This window comes from Leptinotarsa decemlineata, unplaced genomic scaffold (assembly GCF_025532065.1).
Source record: "Leptinotarsa decemlineata unplaced genomic scaffold, Ldec_3_MD MMD2_tig00002159_RagTag_RagTag, whole genome shotgun sequence".
In the NCBI taxonomy this organism is placed as follows: Eukaryota; Metazoa; Arthropoda; class Insecta; order Coleoptera; family Chrysomelidae; genus Leptinotarsa; species Leptinotarsa decemlineata.
In genome coordinates this window covers 8,469,040-8,496,137 of record NW_027412574.1, presented here as the reverse complement: position 1 = coordinate 8,496,137, position 27,098 = coordinate 8,469,040, and the positions used below count along the sequence as shown (strand labels likewise).

General features: G+C 34.5%; 1 protein-coding gene across 1 annotated transcript in view; it reads left to right on the top strand.

Moving 5' to 3' along the window:
• The window catches only part of Cad86C (Cadherin 86C), a 43,762-nt gene extending 16,896 nt beyond the window's left edge, over nt 1-26,866 (top strand). The window contains exons 4-7 of the mRNA XM_074177211.1: nt 16,347-16,655; nt 21,951-22,932; nt 22,984-23,662; nt 25,391-26,866. Coding sequence (XP_074033312.1) covers nt 16,347-16,655; nt 21,951-22,932; nt 22,984-23,662; nt 25,391-26,629 — 3,209 coding nt within the window. The 3' untranslated portion in view covers nt 26,630-26,866. The remainder of the gene's footprint in view (nt 1-16,346; nt 16,656-21,950; nt 22,933-22,983; nt 23,663-25,390) is intronic.
• The last annotated feature ends 232 nt before the right edge of the window (nt 26,867-27,098 follow it).

Here is a 27,098-nt window from a genome sequence, read left to right as displayed (position 1 = left end):
GAGTACACCTAGAAGAGCTATTGTTGTTTCTGTTCAGTCTCCATGGTGAATTTGATGTTAGGGTGTTGAGCATTTATGTGGTCTAGAAATAGGTTCAGTCTGTTCCTTCCATGTCTCCAGATAACGAAGGTGTCATCCACTTATCGTAGCCAAAAGGTAGGTTTGAAATCGAAAGCGTCGATTGCCTTCTTCTCAAATTTCTCCATGAAGAAGTTGGCTGAGTGGACTTTCCATCGCTACGCCGTCTAATTGCTCATAGAAATCTTCTCTCCATTGGAAGTAACTTCCCGTGAGGCAGGCCTTGAAGAGTCCGATAATTTCACTAGGAAACAGGTTGGCTATCTCTCTCAAAGAATCTTCCAGCGGGACATTGGTGAACAAGGACACAACGTCGAAATTGACCAGAATATCACTTGGCTCCAAGGTTATATTCTTGATTTTTTCCGCAAAGTTTGTTGAGTCCTTGACGTACGAGGTTGTTTTTCCAACATGTGGCTGGAGACTATGGGTGTTAACGGAACTTCTTTTTTGTGTATCTTCGGAAGACCGTAGAGCCTTGGCGGGTCGGCTTCTGTTCTTAAGATGTTCTTCTGAGTGGTTTCCGACAATGATGATTTTATAAACCGGTCCGTATTCCGCAATCTTGATTGTGTTGGGTCTCTTTTTAGCTTGCGGTAGCTGGACGGGTCAAGAAGTTCTTCAATTTTTCCGATGTATTCTTCTTTTCAAGAGCACCGTTGCATTTCCCTTGTCAGCTGGTAGAATGATGATCTCCTCATCTGAGTTCAGGTTTTTTAAGGCCACAATTTCTCTTTTTGGTATAATACATTTTGGTGTTCGAGCCTTGCGTAGGATATTCGCTGTCGCAATCTCGGCCGCGAAAGCCTAAATCAATATATCGTCTCATTTAGTTTAGTTCACTTAGTGCTTCAGTATTACATCTTTTTCAAAGTGTACTAATATTCTACTTGCCAAGCTCTGTCATTTGATACCCATATTGAGGTAGTTGTGAAATAATATATTATCCGCCATTTTGTAGTTGCGGCCATCTTGGATTTACGAAGATACAAAGTTTAGTAAATTGTATTGTCATTGAAAGCAAATGTATGTACCAAATATCGGATCAATCTGTCAACAAGAAGGGGGTCAAACTTCATTTACTGACATGTGTCTTTTAAGGATAGTTTATCATACCTATTTTAATATCTAAATTAATTGTTACATGTAGGTAATGTGGTAATTGGAAAGGTATTTAGGCGGACATGATATTGATTTTAATCAAATAAATTCGTTAGTTGCCTTAACCAAAATTAACACTTACACGCGACAAAATGAATTCAAGTGACCTAACACGATGCGACACGCGTTATGAGAAAAGGTTGCAATTACGTTGGTTTTGTTTTCGTATTGAATCGCATTGTGGTTCAAGGTCGCATTGTTTGTGTATCTTTAGCTTTTAGACTTTTCCATTTAACATCTTTATTGAAAAAATGTGAGAAACTTTCGATTAAAGGGAGAAAACTGAGTTCAAAATGAACTTTCCACAAATATATGTGGATCAGTAATTGGAGTTTCTGTCAAATACAAACTGGAAGAAAAAGCCCTTTAGAAAGAACTATATACTTTCACATGAACATTACATTACACAAAAGTACAAATTATTACAAAACAACGACTTTCATATGGACATTGCAACACATGAAAATCACTTTTTCCTACTCAGTTTGGACTCCAAATAATCGTTATGGAATTCAAACGAATAGCATTCACAGGAACGTCACGCAACATAACATACAAAAGAGCATTGATATAAAATTTAATTTACATGTAACTCGGTTATCCCATTCGGCTTGAACACACTTGTCTTCAACGTCTCGTTACGATTTATGTCACCAGAAGAGACCAATCCGGTCATGTCACGATTATAGGATGTAAAGCATTCAGACATGTCTTCCAGGGATTGATTCAATGCCTGGAAGAAACTTCTATGCATGATTCACACATCTTTGTGTGAGTTTAATTCAAACTCAGTTGCTTTATTCCTTTCTTCTGAAGTTTTCCGTATTTTTTGTATAAAAGCATTTATTTCTTACCAAACTCGCGTCTTGATGTTTCATTTTCTGTGCATACAATTCATCTAAGAGATGAGTATTTTGGTAATCAGAGGCACCTAGTTATTTCACAGAAAACTCATAGCATTGCCAACAAGTGATTCTTCATCCGGCCTCACTGCTGTAGCAAGTATTACCTGCCAAATTTCTTATTTTCTTAACGTGACATATTCTGAGCTCGCCTCACCAGATTTTTTTTTCGTTCAGATGCATTTCGTTGATCTACAGGGAGCTATTGTCCCACTCATCAACATAAACGTTCCAGGTAACTTGCCTGCCTAATTCTGAGATTGGCGTGAAGTTATCTACAGATTTCTGGCCATACATGCTGACGTAGAGGAAAATAAAAATCTGTGGTTGGGATACGAAAGTATTAGCACCCGTACTAATATCTGTGGCTGGAAATATCTATTGACTATAGGTTGAACGTGTAATTATTAAGACAATTTGGTGTTCAACTTTTTTATATAATCTTGAATAGATTGACGCGTTGATAATCGTTTTCTCATCAACAATACAGATTTAGGGAAAAATTAAATTGGAAATATCAGGCTTACTTTCCAATAACCCATATAGAAATTATACCCGATGATGTGGGTTCATCAAAATCACACAACTTCCATAGTTTCTTGAGTAGATTAACTTGGTGATAACAGTTTTCTTTTCATCTAAACAGATTTCGAGAAAGAAATTGTTGAAACAATTAGACTAATTTTTTGAGATTCCTTGTATTCATGAAAATCAAACAACTCTTATAGAATCTTGGGTAGATCAACACAGTGAAAACCGATTTCTCGTCACCCATACAGATTTCGAGAATAAAATTGTTGAAACGATCAGACTAACTTTTTTAAACCCCTCGTAGAATTGGAACCAGATAATGTGCGCTCATGAAAATCACAAAGCTCTTATAGAATCTTGGGTAGATCAACATAGTCAAAACCTTTTTCTTGTCATCCATACAGATTTCGAGAAAGAAATTTTTGCAACAATCAGACTCACTATTAAAAACCCCTTGTAGAATTGAAACCAGATGATATGCGTGCATAAATATCGAACAAGTCTTATAGAATCTCGGGTAGATTGACGTAGTGATAACACTTATCTTGTCACCCAAACAGATTTAAAAAAAAATGTTGAAACGATCAGACTCATTTTTTGAGATTCCTTGTAGAATTGGAACCAGAAGATGTGCGTTCATGAAAATTACACAACTCTTATAGAATCTTGGGTAGATCAACACAGTGAAAACCGATTTTTCGTCACCCATACAGATTTCGAGAATAAAATTGTTGAAACGATCAGACTAACTTTTTTTAACCCCTCGTAGAATTGGAACCAGATACTGTGCGCTCATGAAAATCACAAAGCTCTTATAGAATCTTGGGTAGATCAACATAGTCAAAACCTTTTTCTTGTCATCCATACAGATTTCAAGAAAAAAATTGTTGCAACAATCAGACTCACTATTAAAAACTGTTTCCTTGTCACCCGTACAGATTTCGAAAAAAAAAAAGTTGAAACAATCAGACTCATTTTTTGAGATTCCTTGTACAATTGGAACCAGAAGATGTGCGTTCGTGAAAATTACACAACTCTTATAGACTCTTGGGTAGCTCGATATAGTGAAAACTGTTTTCTTGTCACCCATACAGATTTCGATAAAAAAATTGTTGCAACAACAAGCTCATTCTTTGAGATTCCTTGTAGAATTGGAACCAGAAGATGTGCGTTCATGAAAATCACAAAACTCTGACAAGACAAGAAAACGGTTTCCGCTATATCGATCTACCCAAGATTCTATAAGAGTTGTGTAATTTTCATGAACGCACATCTTCTGATTCCAATTCTACAAGAAATCTCAAAAAATGAGTCTGGTCGTTTCAACATTTTTTTTATCTGTTTGGGTGACAAGATAACTGTTATCACTACGTCAATCTACCCGAGATTCTATAAGACTTGTTCGATTTTTATGCACGCATATCATCTGGTTTCAATTCTACAAGGGGTTTCAAAAAGTGAGTCTGATTGTTGCAACAATTTTTTTCTCGAAATCTGTATGGGATAAGAAAACGGTTTTCACTATGTTGATCTATCCAATATTCTATAAGAGTTGTGTGATTTTCATGAACGCACATCTTCTGGTAACAATTCTACAAGGAATCTCAAAAAATGAGTCTGATTGTTTCAACATTTTTGTTTTCGAAATCTGTTTGTGTCACAAGGAAATTGTTATCACTACGTCAATCTACCCAAGATTCCATAAGATTTGTGCGATTTTTGTGCACGCACATAATCTGGTTTCAATTCTGAAAGGAGTTTTAATTAAAAAGTTAGTCTGATTTTTGCAAGAATTTTTTCTCGAAATCTGTATGGGTGACAAGAAAACGGTTTTCACTATGTTGATCTACCCAAGATTCTATAAGAGCTCTGTGATTTCCATGAGAGCACATCATCTGGTTCCAATTCTACAAGGAGTTTGAAAAAGTTAGTCTGATCGTTTCAACAATTTTATTCTCGAAATCTGTATGGGTGACAAGAAATCGGTTTTCATTATATTGATCTACCCAAGATTCTATAAGAGTTGTGTGATTTTCATGAAAACAAGGAATCTCAAAAAATTAGTCTAATTGTTTCAACAATTTCTTCTAAATCTGTATTGTTGATGAGAAAACGATTATCAACGCGTCAATCTACTCAAGATTATATAAAAAAATTAAACACCAAATTGTCTTAATAATTACACGTTGAACTTCCACGTTCAACCTATAGTGAATAGGTATTTCCAGCCACAGATATTAGTACGGGTGCTAATAATTTCGTATTCCAACCACAGATTTTTGTTTTCCTCTACGTCAGCATGTGTGGCCAGAAATCTGAGGATAACTTCACGCCAATAATTCTGAGGCATTTCTGTTCAGTCGATTCTTCATACGGCCTCAATCTTGTGGCAGGTATAGCCTGACAAATTTATTCTTTTTCAGCATGGCATGTTCTGAACTCTTGTTTTCTTGACAGATTTTTTTATTGAGTAGCATTTTGTTGATACACAGGTAGCTCGTACAAATGCACACGCATCAAGTTACTCCACCCCGGGTAACTTGTCTGCTCGTTTCTGTGACTTTTCTGTTCAGTCGATTTTTCATTCTTCATTCATGTTTTTACAGGTATAGCTTTACGAATTTCTTATTTTCTAATCATGACATGCTCTGAGCTATTGTTTCCCCACCAGATTTTTTTCATTCAGATGTCTGTAGTTGCTCCACAGAAAGTTCGTTCCATTGCCCTCTCATCAGGTACTTCGTCCCGGGTAACTTGCCTGCTTAATTCTATGTGGCTTTTTTGTATAATCGATTTTTCATCTCTCCTCATTATTGTAGCAGCTATAGCCTTACGAATTTATTCTTTTCTTAATCTCTAGATTTTTTTAATTCAGATGCATTTGATTTAAAATAAGCCAGTACTTTTGTTCCACTCATCAGGTTACCCCCTTACAGTTATTTCACCTACTTGATTCTGTAGTTTTTTCGTTAAACTGCTCCTTTATCTGACCTCACCCTTATTGCAAATATTGCCTGACTGATTTCATCTTTCCATAGCGTAGAATGATTTTTTTTTCTCACCAGAATTCAACACCCTATGCTATTCATCTGCTGTTTATCGACTTTAATGTAAGTGATCTGAATTTTTGTCGAATGCGAATGAATGTGATTTACCCATCATTTCTGGTGTGGATCATATTTTCTCTTCTTCCGGGTTTAGGCAACCTTCTCTTGAGATTTGATGATCCGCCACTCTTTTCTTCATAGATTACAACGTTTTGATACAGGGACATCCTGCTTTTCATCTTAATTTTGTGGATCCTTTTTTGCATGAGATATTGATCTACTCCAACAAAGTTTCATTTATTCATCCATATATGCTTTCTTCGTTTTGTTTTTCATACCATTCAAGCAAATTAGAGATTGTTCACTTATTCTAAAGAAATGAAAAGACTGTAGGGGAGAGATATTATAAACAAAGATATATTATAAACAGTTATGAATAGCTGTGTTGGAGTTTATAACCTACTTTGGTATTTATGTAATTATCAAAAGGTAGTTCGGCCCAGGCTAGTCGATTATTGTCGGGGCTGGACGTGGGAAAGGAAAATATGTTTTTTTTACAGTCGAAATAGATGGAAAAAAGTAAGCCCTGGGGTGCCAGTTGAACGGATTCAACAGGAAAGGGGTTGGAGAAATAACCAAAAAGTAAACAACGAAGCTCCAAGCTTGAAATTTATATTAAATATATATATATAGGTATATATATATATATATATATATATATATATATATATATATATATATATATATATATATATATATAAATCAAAAGGAGGAAATTCGTGGACATGACACTCAAGAAATATGGAGGCAAACCGCGGACACGTGTTTCTGGCTATTGGCCTCGAATTTCCTCCTTTTGATTTATATCAAATACACTCAATATATATATATATATATATATATATATATATATATATATATACATATATACATATATATATATATATATATATATATATATATATATATATATTTATATATATATTTCAATATTAAATTCTACAAAAAGGATTTGAAGCTTTATATCTTCTATTAATTATCTGCGAGCGCTTTCGACAGTTGGTAGAACTGTCATCATCTGGCACTCCTCAAACTATATATATATATATATATATATATATATATATACATATATATATATATATATATATATATATATATGTATATATATATATATATATATATATATATATATATATATATATATATATATATATATATAAAGAAATATTTACAAACTTCACTACCAACTGTGTAATAACTCAAAAATTGATTTTCATATGTTATTTGCAACGAACTAATGTAAAAAACCAGGCAAATATATATACATCAAGTTTAAAGAACCAATACTTAATAATAAAAACGTTCGCAGTAAAGATATTAATACGCCGCTATAGGCCATTTTGATCACGATATTACTGCTGGAGAACTCTTACTTCGGAACAATATCGAATCAAAAGATTCGAGTATTGAACTGACAGAGATAGACCTTTACGTAAAATGAAAATGAGGGAACAAATGAGCAGTTAAAAGTAACTGCCTGAATCTTAATTTATCTAGAATCTACTTTTCGATTAACTTCAATCAAACTCGATAATTATTACCCCCGTCAACAGCTGTCTTAGGTGCACAGAGAAAAGGAAAATGCTTAAAACTATCCTCTAATTTTAGGAATGATATTTGTTTTATATACTTGCTACGGCTCTCCGTTGGTACTTTCTAGGGTGCCTCCTCATATCTCAAAGAATGATATGTATGATGCAACTTTAGCTTTTCCGAAGAATTTCTCCCATTACCAGATAAATATGCCTAGAAAGTTTTTTTTTACCACCAAAAAAAAAATGAATAAAAGGTCTGAAAAACCTGAAAACATGTGTTATGGAATTCTTTACCGATATTTCAAGAATAGGAAATGAAAATATTGAATTGATTAATTAGACTGACCTTAGATGTTTTTAGGTTTCGGACAGTCCTTTGCTATAGTAAAACCAATAATGATTGAGAGTAAAGCGCGTTGTCATATCTAAATTTTACGTTACCAGTTTATAGCAGAATAAAAATATAGTAAGCAGTAGAGTTGTAGGTTGTGGCAAATTATAGATAATATACAATACTAGTACGATTAAAAGGTATTATTTATGACAAAAATCAGTAATGAGCTTGTAATGAGTAATACTTATACATTTCCTGATTACTGATCAGTTAAAATTCATTATTTTTTGTATAGTGTTAGATATTTATTACAACTAGTGGCAACGCTGTACGCAACGATATTTCTCTCTTTGTCACTTTACCGTAACTTCCATCTCATCGTTGCAGTCCTCACTAATGTACTTGCAGCCATGAGCGTATCATTGGTTTGTGAATTATACAGCGTGAATTGTACGTTTTACAGTTAAGTTAGTCAGCAATCGACGTGTTGTGATAACAATTGGTGAAAATAATAGTGCTAATAAGTGTTTAAGCGTTACATAATTATATTTCTACACCGGTCTCAAACTACTCAAAAAATGGGAGACATGGTTGGGCCTTCCACGTCGAAAAAGGTAAAACGGTCGGAGTCTCGGTCAGTAAGATAAAAACAAATTGTACTGCGAGTATTTCACTGTCTTGAAAGAGATCATCAGCCACAAAAAGATGACTTTGTGCATATGTGCTGTAATTCTAGGTGTGTACCTCCGAATAACCAACCGGGCATTTCTACATCATTAAGTTCCACAATTACAAAAGATAAATTAGTTGATGTGTGCTCTGATTATACCGGTGTACCAAAATCATCGATTTACAAAATACTAAGAGAAGCAGAAATTCATGGGGACGTACAAACGCCAAAAACTAGTAGCGGACGAAAAAAAATCACAGTTGATGAAGAAGCCAAAACCAGTATACGCAGAACTATTCACAGTTTCTTTTTCAGAAATGAGCTGCCCACACTACAAACAGTTCTGGAGGCACTTAGCGATCATGAATTGGTCCCAAAAATGGGTAAAGAAACTTTTAGGAAACTTGTACACGAAATGAAATTTACGTACGGAAAAGTTGACAGGAAAAGCATTCTCATTGAACGTCAAGAAATAATAGCATGGAGAAGAAACTATCTAAGAAAAATTGACGAATTTCGGAAGCTCAAAAAAAAATTGTACTTCATGGACGAGACATGGGTTAACCAAGGACATACGGTCAAAAAAGTATGGCAGGATGGTAATATAACAAGTGCACGACAAGCCTTTATTGAAGGTTTGTCAGTTGGGTTAAAACAGCCATCTGGAAAAGGTAGTCGTCTGATAGTTACGTATATAGGAAGCGACAGTGGATTTTTACCAAATGGTGAATTAATATTTAAATCTAATAAAACAGGCGACTATCATGAATAGATGAATGCGGAGGTGTTTGAAAAATTGTTTGAAGGCATCATTCAACTTGTGGAACCTGGGTCTGTCATCGTCATGGACAATGCCCCATACCATAGTCGACATTTAGAACCATTACCGAAACAATCATGGAAAAAAGCAGCAATTCAAGAATGGTTAATTAATAAGAACATCCAATATAACAAAGATAGTTTAAAGGCAGAACTACTTCAGCTAACAAAATTACACACAGACAAATATAAAAAATTCGCAGTGGATGATATGGCATTAAGTCGTGGAATTACAGTTTTAAGGTTACCACCATACCACTGCGAATTAAACCCAATATGAATAATCTGGGCGCAAGTAAAAGGATATGTGGCACGAGAAAACAGAACATTTAAATTAGTGGACGTGCAACATCACCTACAAGAAGCTATTCGAACTGTTTCTGCAGAAGACTGGAAGAAATGCATGCAGCATGTTTTAAAAGAGGAGCAAAAAATGTGGGACGTAGACAACCGTATTGAACACAATATTGAACCAATCATAATTCACTTTGATGATAGCGGTAGCAACAGTGACGAATCTGAGGTTGAAGATTAGACAAAAATTTGTACATTTACATTTATATTATATTCTATTATCAAAAATTTGTAATTTGTATTTTCTAGTACCCCTGACGATGAGTTTAAGTTACTCGAAAGCTTGAGAATAGTTATAAATAGTTCACTTATCAATTGCTGCAACCCAATAGTGAAAAAAAGTTATATATATATATATATATATATATATATATATATATATATATATATATATTGTGTTTTTTATTAATATTGTTAATTTATTTGGTACCTACTATGATTACCACGATTATTACTCCGTTTTCATAAGGCCCACCTAATGACTACAACGATTAGGTAAATTACGATATTGCAAAGTTTTAATGAAATAAATAAAAAATGTGTATGAATATTTTAACTAATTGTACTAAGAATTTTTCTTTCATTCTCAACCCTCTCAAAAATTAATAAGCACGCCCCCGATTTGCTGTCAACTGGGCTTACTTCTACTCTCAATCATTATTGGTTTTAGTATAGAACCTTGCTTTTGTGTTGGCTTTACGATAGATACTAATCTGAATCGTTTTTAAATCCTGACCGTGAAAATTTCCTCGGTTTTATTTACTCCTGCTTACTAGACAATCCACCATCCCAGCAATATGCTGATAAAATAACGAACCTACAGGGCGGCACTACTAATTCTTCTGAATTCAGAAATTTAAACCGTTACAAGTTCTTAAATTGAAATGTTTTCCACTCATAGAGTGACATATTTGTTTATTAACTGAAGAATGATTATTTTCATTCAAATAAAAAACTGCATAGTTTCCAACCCACTTTTCTCCTTTTCCAGTGTTCGCAGAAACTCAACTATCTTATATTTACTATTAGTTTACCATCAAACACCAAATCCCTACCGATATGTAAGTTCATTATCTGAATCAGAGATAAGTAAACTACAGATGAGAAGCTCCAATAATTTCCTCTTGACATTCAAATGGATTATTAACTTCATGTCCAGTCTGATGAGCATATCCGTTTTGGTATAGAGGTAGTAGATTTAGTAAGAAAGTAATAATAATAACATCACAGCCATATCGACAAGAGATCACACCAATTGCGATTATGGTGCGTGGTAACCTTCAAATTGGTGTATGAATTCATTCATCTCTAATGTCGTTGATTTCATCTAACTTTTGTCAATATTCCCCAAATATCTGGTTGTGTTTTTCTCTCTAGCAGCAAATATGTAATTAGTTAAATTTTCTCACGCTTCGAAATTCAGTAATACTTTATGGAACCAATTTTACAGCGGACCTTGGAATCTCAAATATTAGAATATTGATAGGCTGCTATTTTGGTATTCCAGACTGGAATATCGATTCAAAAATGAAATATTTCGTGTCAGATTGGAACGATATGCAGCTTCCGTTAAACCCATTCAGACGCCAAATATCGTAAAGTTTATTCAAATGAGATACTTATTCTAGATGCGACTTAGGTATGTTAGAAAAAAACTAATATTGGAAATTTCATTGAAATTTGTTTTCGCAAAAAGATAAAGGCACCGAAATATTCAACAATGACTAAAGTTAGTTGAGGTGTATAAACATGCAAATAGAGTAATGACGAAGGTAATATGTAGAAATAAAGTAATGACGAAAGTAATATGTAGAAAGTGATTTGCGGTGAGAGAAACACTTTTTTCTTGACCAGATTATATTCATTGAATATTGATAATAATCATACTATTCACGAATGTTCTTATTTCAAATCAGAAAAAAATATCAAAAACAACATGTATTTCAAATTTCAAGGCGTTATTTAGAGATTCACAAGGAAAAATTAAAAATGAATTCATTTCCCATATTTGATTTACATTACAAAAAGAAATTATTCGGTGCAAAGAAGTAATTTGATGTGGGAGAACCGAAATTGATTAAAATTACCTGTGAGGATGAAAAGTATATCTGTCAACCTTAGTAATTTTAATTATTTATATCAATGAACATGTTAACTATAAAGTTAACATGTTAAATAAAGTTAAAAAAGTCATATTCCATAAGCCAATTATCATCATGAAAAAACTAAAGCCTCACTTTAACAAGTAAAGGAATTTAAGCTCTGAAATGATTTACCATCAATATTTTCCACAGAACAGGATATTTTCCTTCATTTGATTCCTGATTCTCTTTATGGATTTTCTTCAAGTTTTCCCGAAACACAAATTCTAATGTAAATTTTTATCTAATATTCTGAACAGGCTTCATTTGATTTTGCTTTTGCTGCAGAAAGCATCATAGTGAGGGATAAAAAGGACAGGGATTTTCACATGCTTAATGAAATTAAAAGAAAAACACTTCACATACGTTGATCACACACTTGAAAGTGAATATTTCAGATAATATTCATACCTACTCACAGGGGAATGCAATCAAAAAGGCCTCAGCCGTATCACTTAACATGGAATCATAAATTTATAACAGTGATTTAGATTTATAGAGTGCATTTCTATAATGTCCCCCCTTTTATTTTTTAAAAGGGTTAACTCAAAAAATTGAAATTTGGGTAATGAAATTACTGCATGAATACTTTATTTTGAAGTGAAATTGACAGAATTCATTATCCCAAATTTCAATTTTTTGAGTTGACCTGTTCAAATAACAAAAGGGGGGAACATTAAAGAAAAGCACTGTATATCTAAAATGTTGAATATCGCAAGGAATACAAATCGTATGATCACTATAAAAACTGGTATTATTTATAGTTACAATAACAAAGTGCAAAACAGTTTTGGTGAAAAACTCTAAAGTATACACAATGATCAGATATGATCATAAAAACATTATTTTTGCCGCAAGAACATAATTGGTAAGTATGGACATTTAAAAAATGCTTCATGTATAAAAAAACGACACCGCATCAACCATATTCGCTAATTAGCGCTGGGATAATGTTAATAGAACTAATGCGTATTCAATATAGTTGGATTCATATGTTTCAAATTCCCTTAGAAAAGAGGTTTTTTTCCTTCAATTAGTCACGTACAGAGAAAATTTATAGAAAACTTTGCCTACTTTTCAAACACTATTTATAAAAATATAACAAATGTTTTAGAATTTTTATTTTTCAAAAACCGCACGAAATTGTAATATTCATCATTGTTGGGCTTATCAGTTTTTGATTTGATTCATTTGAATCACGAACGCAAAAAACTAATTGCTCGAAATAAAATCTAGATTTAAAATTAGAATTAAACGTGCCAAGCCAAAACACTTTGTGACTTCGTATATTTTATGGGGAGTTTCTTATTTATCCTGGCCGAATCTAATTAAAAACTATTTCATATCCAGAACTGCAAGGAAAAACAAATAAATAAATTTGGATAGGAAGTAGTTCCGTCAGTGGCGTAAACAACTTTCCGTTCTGAGAGGGGGAGAGGGTAAATCATAATCGAACGTTTTTACACACTGAAATTATTGCACCCGAATGAGATGAGTACATTCACTTCCTATTGATAAAAGAGGAAGATCTAATAACATAACAATGTATTCACCAATTCAACATAATTATTTTTTTATCTCAACCTGAATCGAATGTCAAGAACATGTGTTTTCCGTTAACCAGCGAGGCAAAACGCTTGGAAGTTGAAACGACCTAAGAATAGGTAATGGTAATAAGCTTGAGGTTAGTTCAGAAGATGCTCGAAATAGTTGCCTTGAACTTCTTGACATATGAACAGCCTATCCAATATTTCATGCCGAACATTTTCAAACACAGTACCTACCGTCAATATCTCTCCAAATATTTATTATACTCTGCCGTATATTCAATATTGAAGCAGGTTCAGTTTGTACACCTTTTGCTTCAAATATACCCATAAAAAAATCCAAAGGTGTCAAATCTGGCGAGTGGGCTGGCCATTCTGTAGGACCTCGACGGCCAATACAACGACCGGAAGAAGTAGTATCCAAATAGTGTCTTACTTGTCTGGAGTAATGTGGTGGTGCTCCATTTTGTTGGAATACAATACCGGTACCTAGTTGTGAATTTGGATACAAGTTCCCTCTGATATTTTCTACAGATAGGACGATTCGGAAAACGTTCATTGAGAATCCTTTCGGTCTCGTGAAAGTTACGCGTCGCACCATGAATAAAAATAGCGTAAATTTTTTCTTCCAATGGACGAGAATTGACCATTTTAGACATTGTTGACGTGGTACCTTTGTACTGGTAAAACCGAAAACTAAATGAGAATATTCTAACTGAACAATGATGTTCATTGTCGTACTATTCACTATTCGCATCCAAATTTGGAATCAATGTGTGTTACTTCATTCCTAGTGCAAAAAGATTAGTCGAGATCCTTTGTTTGCAGGTATGTTAGGCGTACACATACCAAGTTTCGTCCAAATAGAAAATTTGCCGTTGTTCTTATCTATATTTAGTTATTTGTTACGCAATTCCACTTTTCTTATGCTTTCCATAACTACTTGACGTTTGTTTATTATTTTAAATCTAAATCCTAGTTTCTTTATCCAATTTTGAAGAGTTGTCACAGCAGCTCACGTTATGGCCGGAAGTACTCAATTTCTTCCTTATGATTTCAGTTGTATGAATTTTATTGCTTTTGTAACAGTCGTATATTGTTTATTTCAATGATTTTATTAGATGAACATCTGAAAGATTTGGTAATCCTGTAACACATCGCGTCTTGCGTTCATAAGGTTTGTTTTTGACTATTTTACGTACAGTTGAGAAAGGAATTTCGGTCAAATCTGTTGTAATAGTTTGTTTCCTTCGAAACCAAACTTGAGATGTGAATTCTTATATACATTGAAACATACTCTCTGTGTTCCAATATTCAAATGCATCCGAATCTTATTCACTGGTTTCTCTTTTTCGCATTGTTCACCATCTCTATTGGAATCACTACACTGGAAAAAGTCTGCGTTGTTGTCACACTCGTTATTACTATTAGTACTTGTCCTGGAACGCCAGATTTCAAGCAGACAACAAAAATATCAAGTAATTATAACTGCACCAATATCGAATTTCAACACTCAAATTGTGATCAGTTCCTGAACTGAACACGACAGCGATAACCATCCCCGCATTCCCCGATTTCTATGCGTCACCGTAACATGACTTCAAATTTTATTCTATGACTCTTCAGCCAATCATAAAACTCGGTTAGTAAAAATTATCCAATACGAACCGCCAAGTCTACAGTCTACGTGGACTAGTTCGCTGCCGATTAATTTCTATGTATTGGTTTTTTTGGCCTTTGCGAGTGCCGACAACTTTAAATGTTACAAGTGACAAGTTATAACGTGATAAGCGCGTGAACAATAATTATATACTGAAATTGATTTATTCAAAAGTTGAAAAAGAAAGAGTAACTACTGTAGAATTTTTTGTTGATTAGCGCCCCGATAGAAATGACTGAGCAAGTAGATGAGACTTTTTTTAATTGTCAATTATGAAAGATACAAAGGTATAACATAGAGAAGCAGCGGGTATAAACAATAAACTCCTGTTCAGGGTTGACTGAAATTGAACTGTTGTGTACCGAATGGATTGATCAGGGATAATGTTTTGATCTCTTTTAACAAATAATCACAAGCTGACGAGATGTGTGTACAAACAAAGAACAAAAAACGTTAGTAGCTATTCAGGATATGCTGAATTTTCGATTGCCTTGAAGCAGATTCTTAAATGCTGTCGCAGTAAAATTTTTTTGACGTGATAAAGAACAATCGAATCAAAGGTTTGTATTGAGTAATTCCAAATAAAGAAAAAATTATCTGAGAATGTAAGCAGATTCATTAATGCTATTACAGTAAGAGTTTTTTGACGTGATAGAGAACAATCGAATCGAAGTTTCGTATTGGGTAATTCCAAATAAGAAAAAAATTATCTGAGAATGTAATAAGGAATTTGAGTCAGACAGCTGCTATGCTTTGTAGTTGTGGATCGTCCACAGTCCTAAATTTTCTATTTCCAATTCGGACCTTCGGTGAAGTGTTAGTGTAAAGTGAAGAAACCGCGATATTTATTCGGTTTGTCCCCCTGTTTCCGGACGACATTCGCTTCACCCGGAGTTGAAAACTCCACGACGCATATCATCAGACTTTAATGGTCGAAGATAAATACATCAGACTCATTAGCTTGTATCAACCTGAGAGCGAGCACTTCCCATTCCTTTCAATGGATTAAATAGTCCCCGAAGCATAAGAGAACACCAGTGTCTCTCAGATACCGCTTTATGTCGTTAAATATATGCATATGCTAGACATACAGAGAGAAAATGAATAAGAATCTCAAACACCTGGCGGTAGGCATGAAGCTGGTGTTAGGAACCTCTAAACCATCATGCGACTACCGTAGACGAAGATGTAGGTAGGTGGTAGATAATGAAGAATTTCTCTGTTTCCGACTTTAGTCCACTTGACCTGAGGAAAACAGAGGTCAGGGGCTTCGATTATTATTTATAATTATTTTTATTCAACTATCTCCAACTTCATCCAGAGTTTTTAAATTGACCTGAGAGTAGTCAATTATTGAAGAATTGATAATGTTCTCATTGCAACAAAAACTCAATTCCTAATCTTTGATCAATTACGTGGTCATTGTTTTCAACATCAATTGTAAAAAAGTTAATTCCAACAATTTATAATCCATCTCACTTCACACCTATTTTCACTATTGCAGGAGAACTACGATTAGTTCGCCCTCTCACCGATATTCTATCTATTTCTCACACTGGACAACCCATACTAATCAACGTTACGGCCTCTGAAGTGCGATCAAATTCTGATGAAGGACCGGCTCAATTTTCTACTGTCCAATTGGCACTGATTCCTCCTGGAGTTACGGCTGAGCTACCCACATTTGGTTCCATCGAATACAATGTACTCCTGGACGAAAATTCACCACCTGGAACTGAACTGGATCTACTTCAAGCAGAAGTCAATGTTCAACCCGGTAATGTTGTCAAGCTGGAATTGGTGAACAATAATGGTAAGATGTTTGTAAGTACAAACTATAATACATATATAGAATATGTTTCACAAGGGTCGTTTCTGATAAAAATTCGCTGTTACTTTTATTGTGATGAAAGTCGATAGGATGATACTTTTTGTATTGTTTGAAGGTGGTTAACAATATTTCATGATGCATTTCATTAGTTCAGTAGGTAGGTAGGTCTAAAGTGAGTGGGTCTATTCAGTCCTCCACCGCATCCCACAAGGGTTTATTGTGGCACACACCTATTCCCACTCGGCCAAATAAACCCAGCTTCTTAAAGAAGCCGATTGGTTTGTATGGTGGTCTATCAGGTCAGATGGTGAGAGTACGGATCTGCCGAACTCTGAGAACCTGATTAGTCCCCAGCGGGGCAGGCACAAAGTAAATGCAGTTAACTAGTTTAGTGATCCAATAATTTTTCTGAAAAAGGGGGTTGGTTGGGCAACAGGATCAATTTTTTCTTAAAAAAACAATTGTATTCTTGCCGACGTTTCGAATTTAATCAAATTCTTCTTCAGGGCTCTGTAACAATGAATTTTCATGAATATACCTTCCACAAAACTTATTTCAATTTCACAAGAAATAATGAGTTCTCATTTAAATTACTCCCCGAGAAGTAGTTTTTTCGTGTTGATGATAATACTATTTTGAAAATCATCAGACATATTAGATACGTATTTGAAAAATAAAAATAAAAAACACATTGTAAACAACAAATTTTCGAGACAACACCAACACAAAACGACATGAAACAAACGAATGGCTTTATCTCTGATTCTGATAAGGTGGTGTCTGTTTTTTAATAAATGCATGGCAGGAAGAAAAAGAATGAAAAAAGTGTAAATTATTCAGGTATTTTACGTATCAAATTAAAATATGCGGTATTACAGCCATCGACATCTATTTTAGTCGTAACACTATCGCATTTGAGGATATGTATCATTTCGCTCAAAAGTCTTTTTGATAAGTATGGTTGAACATCTAAAATAGTTGGATGATCAAAATAAAAAATATGTCCATATTATTTTTCATGTTCAACGAGAGCTGTGGGATTTTTCATATTCAGTTTCTTAGAGCCTCTCATGTGTTCTAAAACTCGTGTTTTAAGATACCGCCCGGATTGACCAACATAGCATTTGTGACAGCTTCCACAGTTCAATTTGTACACAATATTGGATTGTATTTCTTGTGTTGTTTTAGTTTTTTGTTTCGAGAAAAAATGCTTTCCAACTTTATTTTCATTTGAAAAAGCCACTTTTATTTCTTCGGTATTGAGTAGCATTCCAAGTTTAACAGATACATTTTCTACAAATGGAATTTTTTGATATTTGGGTTTCACCCCTGTATTTCGGGAGGAGAATCTTCTTTCTTTAATTATTTTTCTAATAAGGGCTCTAGGAAAATTATTTTTTTACTAGGTAATTCTCAATTAATTGGAGATTTTTGTTATGAAATTTAGAATTGGAAATGGCAATTGCTCTTGATTTCAAATTCTTTATAATGTTGATTTTATTTTGAAAATTATGTTTCGAAAAATAATTTAAAAATCTTTCAGAGAAAGTTGGTTTATGATACCAGTCTACCTCTGAAATTCGGTTTTCATCTTTGATTATTTTAGTATCTAAAAATGCTAACGAATTGTTTTCTTCCATTTCTAGAGTAAATTTTAGTTTTGGATGAAAACTATGAAAAATGTCTAATATTTCAGTTTGTTTATTTTTTGGAATGGAAGTAACAATATCGTCAATAAATCTTTTGAAAGGCAATGAAAATGATGACAACTTTTTAATGCATATATTTTGTAGTTCTGCCATGACCAAGTCTGCACAAATAGGTGACATACAATTACCCATTTCCAACCCGAAAATTTTTTTGTAAAAAGATCCATTGTAACAAAAATAATATAATTGGAATCTATACAGAATTCAAAAACTTTCATGAAAAGATCTATGGGTAAAGTGGTAAAGTTTGAAATGATTTCCCATTTTCTTCTAATTATACTAATCAATAGATCTATAGGATTGTTAGTAAAAAGAGATACCACGTCAAGAGAAATTAAAATATAATTCTCAGGTATAATTTTATTTCTGATAAAATTAGAAAATTCGAAAGAATCTTTCACATGGAATTCATCTTTTACGAAACCGTAGGTCAATATTTCGCTAGTTCATTTCGAAAGCCTATAGACGGGAGAACCAACAAAACTAACGATAGGCCTCAAAGGTATTCCATCCTTATGTATTTTTGGTAAAAAAAACATTTCAGGAAAAACTCCGTTGATACATGCACATTTCTTTTCTATATATTTATTTTCAAGCAGTTTTTTAATCAGTTTGTAGGATTTGTTTTGAATTTTTTTTGGATCTTTTGGTAAAATCTTATACGTGTCGTTATAATTCAAAATTTGTGTTGCTTTTTCAAAAAATTCATTCTTGTTCATTTTCAAGGTACCTTCGTCAGCTTTGGTTACAATTATGTCAGGGTTATCTTTCAGAAACACATGAGTGGCTCTAATATCATCAAAAAGTTTTTTATCGGTTTTTTATTCTCTATGAATCTGTTAGATCTTGTGAAGTTGGTCAGAATGTTCACAGCCTTGTTTCTTTTTTCTATCTTTTCTTCCTCGATAATTTGTGATGTACCAATTATATGTTCAACATCAATGATGATATCTTTCAAAGGAACATTCTTATTGTCATAAGGTAAATTGAATTTATCACCCATTAGGGGGTTGGTTAGGTAAGAGAATCAATTTTTTTCTTAAAAAAAAACAATTGTATTCTTGCCGACGAAATATTAGACATTGTTCATAGTTTTCATCCAAAACTAAAATTTACTCTAGAAATGGAAGAAAACAATTTGTTAGCATTTTTAGATACTAAAATAATCAAAGATGTAAACCGAATTTTAAAGGTAGACTGGTATCATAAACCAACTTTCTCTGAGAGATTTTTAAATTATTTTTCGAAACATAATTTTCAAAATAAAATCAACATTATAAGGAATTTGAAATCAAGAACAATTGCCATTTCCAATTCTGAAGTCCATAACAAAAATCTCCAATTAATTGAGAATTACCTAGTAAAAAATAATTTTCCCAGAGCCCTTACTAGATAAATAATTAAAGAAAGAAGATTCTCCTCCCAAAATACAGAGGTAAAACCCAAATATCATTTGTAGAAAATTCATCTGTTGAACTTGGAATACTACTCAATACCGAAGAAATAAAAGTGGCTTTTTCAAATGAAAATACAGTTGGAAAGCATTATTTCTCGAAACAGAAAACTAAAACACCACAAGAAATACAATCCAATATTGTTTACAAATTGTACTGTGGAAGCTGTCACAAATGCTATGTTAGTCAAACCGGACGGTATCTTAAAATACGAGTTTCAAAACACATGAGAGAGTCTAAGAAACTGAATATGAATAATCCCACAGCTCTTGTTGAACATGAAAAAGAATATGGACACATTTTTTATTTTGATCATCCAGCTATTTTAGATGTTCAACCATACTTATCAAATAGACTTTTGAGCGAAATGATACATATCCTCAAATGCGATAGTGTTAACACTAGAAGAAATGTCAGTGGCCTTAATACCGCATATTTTAATTTGATACGTAAATTACCTGAATAATTTACACTTTTCTCATTCTTTTTTTTCTGCCATCGATTAAAAAAACATACACCACCTTATCAGAATCAGAGATAAAGCCATTCGTTTATTTCATGTCGTTTTGTGTTGGTGTTGTCTAGAAAATTTGTTGTTTGCAATCTGTTTTTTATTTTTCAAATACGTATCTAATATGTCTGATGATTTTTAAAATAGTATTATCATCAACACGAAAAAACTACTTTTCGGTGAGTAATTAAAATGAGTACTCATTATTTCTTGTGAAATTGGAATAAGTTTTGTGGAAGGTATATTAATGAAAATTCATTGTTACAGAGCCCTGCAGAAGAATTTAATTAAATTCGAAATGTTAGCAAGAATACAATTGTATCAGGATCAAAAAATGACAGAGGCGACAGAGACAGAGGCGACACACACCGTCTTCCGACAGTCCAAGTTTCTGCATATGATGATTCAAATCACAGTGACCTGTGAGAAGGCCTGATAGACATCGTAGTTCATCCCTACTGTAGTCCAACAACTGTTTGGTATCAGGCTTCGAAGGGTGAATAAACACCTTGGAGTGAGCCAATTCTGGAAGATTCTGCCAGAAGTTCATGAATCATTAGTTCGTACTTTCATTATCTAATATGATATAAAATGATTTGAAGTCTTTTAAAGAATCACCCAAAGACGATTTTGGTTACTAACAATCAAAACGTCGTGAAGTAACTTGGCTTGAAATCCTTCAATTTTTAATTTTCATTTCATTTCCAAACCAAAACTTTTTTTGGCTTTTGTGAGAATCTTTATTTTTGTAAAAAAAACTGTTTGGTCTGTTACTTTTACATTAGTACATCAATACACATTACACTCAAAGAAATGTTTTTCCTCAATTTGCATTTGAAAAATTCGCTATGAAAATTGTAACAGATTCCCATTACTCACGTGAAATGCTATACATCGAAATAATGAAAGAGTATTTGCATGAAATTCAATTCACCAGAACTTGCCCTACAGCAAGCGACCAAAAGAAAGTTTACTCTGATGATGTTACGCGACCTATGCAAAAAATGAACGGAGCTTATGGGATACCTGTCGCCCTTCCATAGTACGGTCAAAGTCAAATAATAACAAAACTTCAGTGACTCTAAGAACAAGTGCAAGAAAAAATGAAATCCGGACTGGTAGGCAGTGTTTGAACCTGCAGTACCTGCAGTACCTGCAGTACCAATCGATTTGTCTACTACTGTGGCAGACATTAACAGTCACACATATACCACTCATGATGTCTGCCGCAGTAGCACACGATTGGTGCTACCAGTTCGACTACGGCTCCTCGTGATTCCGAAAATGAAAGCCCATGTTCTTACAAGTGTGTTATCTGAAAAGGATTCAATATACTGTCGTTGTACTAAGGTTTCAATGGCACTCATTCAAAGGTGGCCAGTAAGGAAAACCAGCCTGAAAAAATTTTTATTGGATCAGCGTACCTTCCTTACAGTAGTCCGAGAACCTCCACCAACAGAAAAAGGTTGGTGGGAGATTGTGGAGCAAACTTATCCACAGCTCATGATTGGTTGTGGTGTCAGTGCATACCACTTAATGTGTAAGAGCACTGATACCAATGAAACCTTCAACTATAAAAATATTAAAATACTATAATTTTCAGGTACCTTCGAAATCAGTCCTACAGTTATGGAAAGCAGTTCCAAATTTAGTATAAGAGTCCATGATCCTAAACTTCTGGATTACGAATCAAGACATTCAGTGGAATGTTATATAGTTGCCAAAGGAGTAGGTGTAGCTAACTACAGTACTAGAGCCAAGCTGACAGTACTCCTCAATGATATAAACGACAATCCTCCAAAGTTCACACAAGAAGAATACCACGCTAATGTACAGGAACATGCTAATGTAGGCACCAACGTCCTAGTGGTTGAAGCCGTGGATTCCGATAGAGAACCTGGAAGCAAAATCAAATATACTCGACTGACGGGAGAAGGAAGTGACCTATTTGAGCTCAATGTTGATACTGGACTGGTAACCGTAGCAGATTCTGAAAGACTCGATGCAGACATTGCCTCAACCATTGTGTTAAATGTAGAAGCCACTGATGAAAATGGCCAAGGTTTGACAGCTACGAGTACGATCATCATCACCTTGATTGACATTAATGATAATACTCCTCAGTTCGAAAAAAGCGTCTATGAATTCATACTGAACAAAGATAAAACTAATTTCACAACCCCGGCATTCATCAAAGCAACAGACCGAGACATCAGTCCTCCAAACAACGAGTTAAATTATGAGATTATCAACAACCCAAGTAATTTGTATCTTAATCAAAAAATAGGGGAGCTTCTAGTCACTAAGGCATTGGAAATCAATGACGTGACTATATTTACAGGAAGGGTTTGGGATGGAGGGGTTCCGAGGCTTTCCAGCGAGTGTGAAATTCGAATATACCCTCCAGACGGGTGGGTAAGGAAAATGATTTTCATTGTCTCTGGCAGAAATCCTGATAGAGCCGCAATATTAGAAACCTTGGAGACTCTGACAGGGGGGCGAGTAAATATCGAAAGGATACGACCTTACACTGGAGATGAACCTGGTGCTACTTATGTTAAGCTGAGTGAAGATAATGGTGATAGGTGAGTTAAAAAATGTGCATTTTTTGTGTTAATCATCTATTTGTGTTTCAGGAGTGTTGTAGAAGCAAGTGTCACATTTTCAAAGGACTCAGTTGTTGACCTCAATGAAATAAATAAGATTATAGTCAGTAAAAATGAACAGAACCAGGTCAAAGAAAAGGAAATTATTAGAATAAAGGAGAGCAGTAGTGGAAGTCTGTTATGGCTTCTCATATTATTCTTCATCCTGTTGATAATAGCAGCTCTGGCACTCATTCTGTGCTGCCTATGTAGACAATGTCCTTTGTATCACTATTTCTATTATAAGAAAAGAAAGGAAAGCCCAGTCATCGAGAAAATTGAAAAAATTAAAATAATAGGTTCCGGGCAAGGAAGAGAAAGCAAATCGGTACAAGTCGCAGAATGGTTTGGTAGAAAGGAAGCGTGGTCTCCTGAACAGGTAGATAATGAAGCAGAATCCCTCAGAAGGCACGAAATGGAAAGGGGATCGGACCGGGGAGCAGGAAAGCGATCATTGAACAGACAAAGCCAGGTTCAGGCGGAGCCTTTCAGAGATCAATTTTATACAAGAGAAGGCAATGCAGATATATTGAGATTGATCACTAGAGGAGGAGAATCACAGATACCTGTGACTTTAGTTGCGGACCAAACATATATGGCCGATAGTGGCAAAGATATTCTGATGCGTAGATTTATGGAGCACCAGCAAACTGAAGCTGCTAGATCGCAGGTACTAGTTTATTTTTCAGACTATTGCACATTTTGTAATGTGCAATATTAACTCAAGCATACCGTTTACTTAAAACTTAAACAGATATGAAGTATTTTTCTGCAATGAAACTCAATGATAAAAAGTATTTCTTTATTGAAGGATTTAGGTGTATATTGTATTATAAACAGTGCTTAAGTTTGCTTTCAATTGTTACTTCGCTTGTGGTGTATCCTTATGTAGCCGCAAAAGTGGTCTCTATGGCTTACAGTTGAGCTTTTAATGGAACAGGTTCCAAAGTTGCGACAGAGTTCTCATAACCTTTTCAGTTTTCAAAATGAAGATACTTGGTAGCTGTCTCTAAATGAAATTTCACTTTTACCAAAAGATGTATGATGCAAAGAAGCATCATGTTTTAACTAGATTAGAGTGATAAAGGCATATTTCAAGCAGCAACTTTGTTTTTCTGCGATAGGTGGTTGTTTGTAGACACTTTGTCGCAGTGACCATTATCCATGATTCTTGCCTCTCACAAATCCCTATATTTATTTTTTTGTAGGAGACATTTTCACCACAGCTTCTTAACTTCCATATGTCCTCCATATTGTCCCGTTGTGGGATAAACCTTTCTACATTCATTCGTTTCGAATGCCATTCCGATAGGGTATTTTTATACTCTTTCACTATCCTCAGGAACTGTTTTAGAGTTTCAGGTCATTCATATAAAATAGATGGGAAACATCCAACCTGTTGGTCCCAAACCAAAGTATTCGTAATACAATAGGTAAAGGCGCTGTCACCATTCGCCATCAGTGATGTTAGCCTGAACCACGATACTTTGCTGAACTTAACTGCCATTTGCTTTGTTGAACTCAACTGTCATTGGAGGACACGTTAAAGTGAGAATACGACATATAGGGGAGAAAAAAACAACTCAATTCACTGATATCAAAGAAAAACGAGGCTTCCCGAGGTGGTCCATTGCAAGGCCAAGCCTCCACATCGACCAACAAACGAGATTTGTCCTCCGTCTTTCACTGCAGATTGCACTGCAAAACTTGTTGAAACCAAAGCCTAAAAATGAAGCCTGACATCGCCGTTTTGAATCGCCATAGGTCTCATCAGTCATTCAAGGCTAAACCACGATGATATTGTTAGACTACGCTTCCTTTAAAAATGAAGCTTGGGTGAGTAAAGGCGATGACTCAATAAGAAAAAGGATTCCCACTGATGACACCAATGACAGTCAAAACAAAGCTATTTTATATTGGATCACGAATGCTTTGTTTTTGGGCTCAGATTTCAATGTGTTCCTTGCAGTGAACGATAAGGAATCGGTTTGGTAGTCGATGTCAAAGCTTGGCTTTGCAACGGACTGGGGATCTTTGTTGACCTTTGATATCCCTAGATTGAGTGATCCGTCGATCCCATGTATATATGATCGCCTTTATTGATTTAGTTGTTATGCCGCAACGGTATTTACGATCTTAAATGGCAACTTATTCTTAAGACATTTCACTGAAATATCAAAATAACAAGGAGAAGAAGACAAGATGACACATTGATGTAATTTTCTTTCTTTGGATTGAAATATATATTTTTATAACAAACAGCTTCAGCACTGAAAAATATATAGCATAAATTATTTATTATAATATGACTAGATATCGGAGCCACAGCTTAACTCATTTCTTTGAAAAATAAAACATTGAAATCTGTTTAACAAGTTACCACAAATTTTATTTTCAGATGAATTTGCCAAATTCCGTGAACAGACTTCAGACCGAACATGAACTTTTGGAGGCTTCGCTAAGACAACAAAATGCCCTACTTCGTCAAATATTGCTAGAGCGTGAGAGAGATTTAAGGTTGGAAACACAATCGTTGCCAGCTGGTACACAAACTGATAAAAACGCTGGTACGCAGACAGAACCTGAATACTTACGTCCACCTCGCAGGAAGGTTAGATCGGACAATGATCAAAGTGAAGCCAGCGACGAAGAAGACGAAATAGCTGCTATCAAAGCGAGCACGAGACGAAGACATCCACAGAAAAGTCATATCAGGAGAAAAATCAAGACTCCAATTCAGGAAGAAGTGGAGTTGGAAATCACAGAGAGTCCCAAGATTGAAAAGAAGGCAAAATATAAGCAAACAAAAACTAGTGAACTGAGGCAAAAAAGAGCTTCAAGCGAAACGAGATCCTCACAGTCGAGATCATCAAAATCTGGATTGAGAAAAGAAGTTTTGGAAGAAATATCTGCTTCTTTGGAGCAAAGTGACGAGAGTGAGAGTGAAGAGCGTTACTACCAAAAGAGAGATGTATTTTCTGATGATAGTCTCGAGATAAGCCCACGATCTGAGAAGACCAGCTCCAACTCGACAAAGCAAAGATACCACTCAGAATCCGATTTGAGACTGATTTCCGCACAGAGTGAAAAACGCCTTTTTCAAAGTAAGTCTAAAGCAAAACTGAAATCTAGAAGCCAACTTGATTTGAGTAAAGCCTCTAGTGAAAAGAAACAAAGTAAACCTGGCGGTAAAGTTCGCGGATCCCGTTACATGGAATGGTATAATAAGAAACCAGTTGTTGAAAGGGTTACAACTAAAAAATCAACAGGAACAAAAAAGAAAGAAAAACCCAACGAGAAAGATGATTCCAAATCTACTGACGCTAAACCAACTGGAGTCAAACCTGCTGTGAGTTCGAGGCTACTGATGGATACCGAGTCAAGTGCGCGTAAAAAAGTTGAAACCAAGAAGACTGCCCTCGGTCCCGAACATCCATTAGTACAACATTCGGAACGAAGATTCGAAGTTCAATATCCTCCAGTTCAGGATCAGCAAGTAAGGAGGCCCGAGGAAGATAATGATTCAGGAATAGCATTGACGCGACCTCCCATGGCTCAAAAGAAGAGTGTGTTCACAATAGCTTACGATGACATGCATACTAACCAATTACGAACTGATAGTATCACATCTCCTTGAGATGTGATTCATTAATTACTTGCTGTTTGAAAATATATGTTGTTTAATCTTCAGGTTCAAACAAGAACGAAAATCTTGAAAGAGACCGTCAGTGTATCTTGTCGAAGGAGGAGATTTAGACTTCCATTGTTTAATATTGATAATTCAATTTACTATGGATAAATCTGAACCTTTAATATACAAGAAATATATGGAAAGGTCCAATTTAAAATATGAGCCTATTTTGTTGTATGAAAAGTGTTTTTAATAGACTCTAAAACCCGATAGAATATGGAATTTCAAAATTTTATCATTACATTTGAAAGCTAGTTTTCTAATACTAAATGATACAAGTTGAACTTCCTAACAACTTATGAATAATATATCAGTTTGACCGAATCATTATCTGGTTTAGTACTACTGCTAAAATCGATAGTAGAATAGAAACAGTACTATGCAATAGATGAAAACATAATTTTACATCTTTATA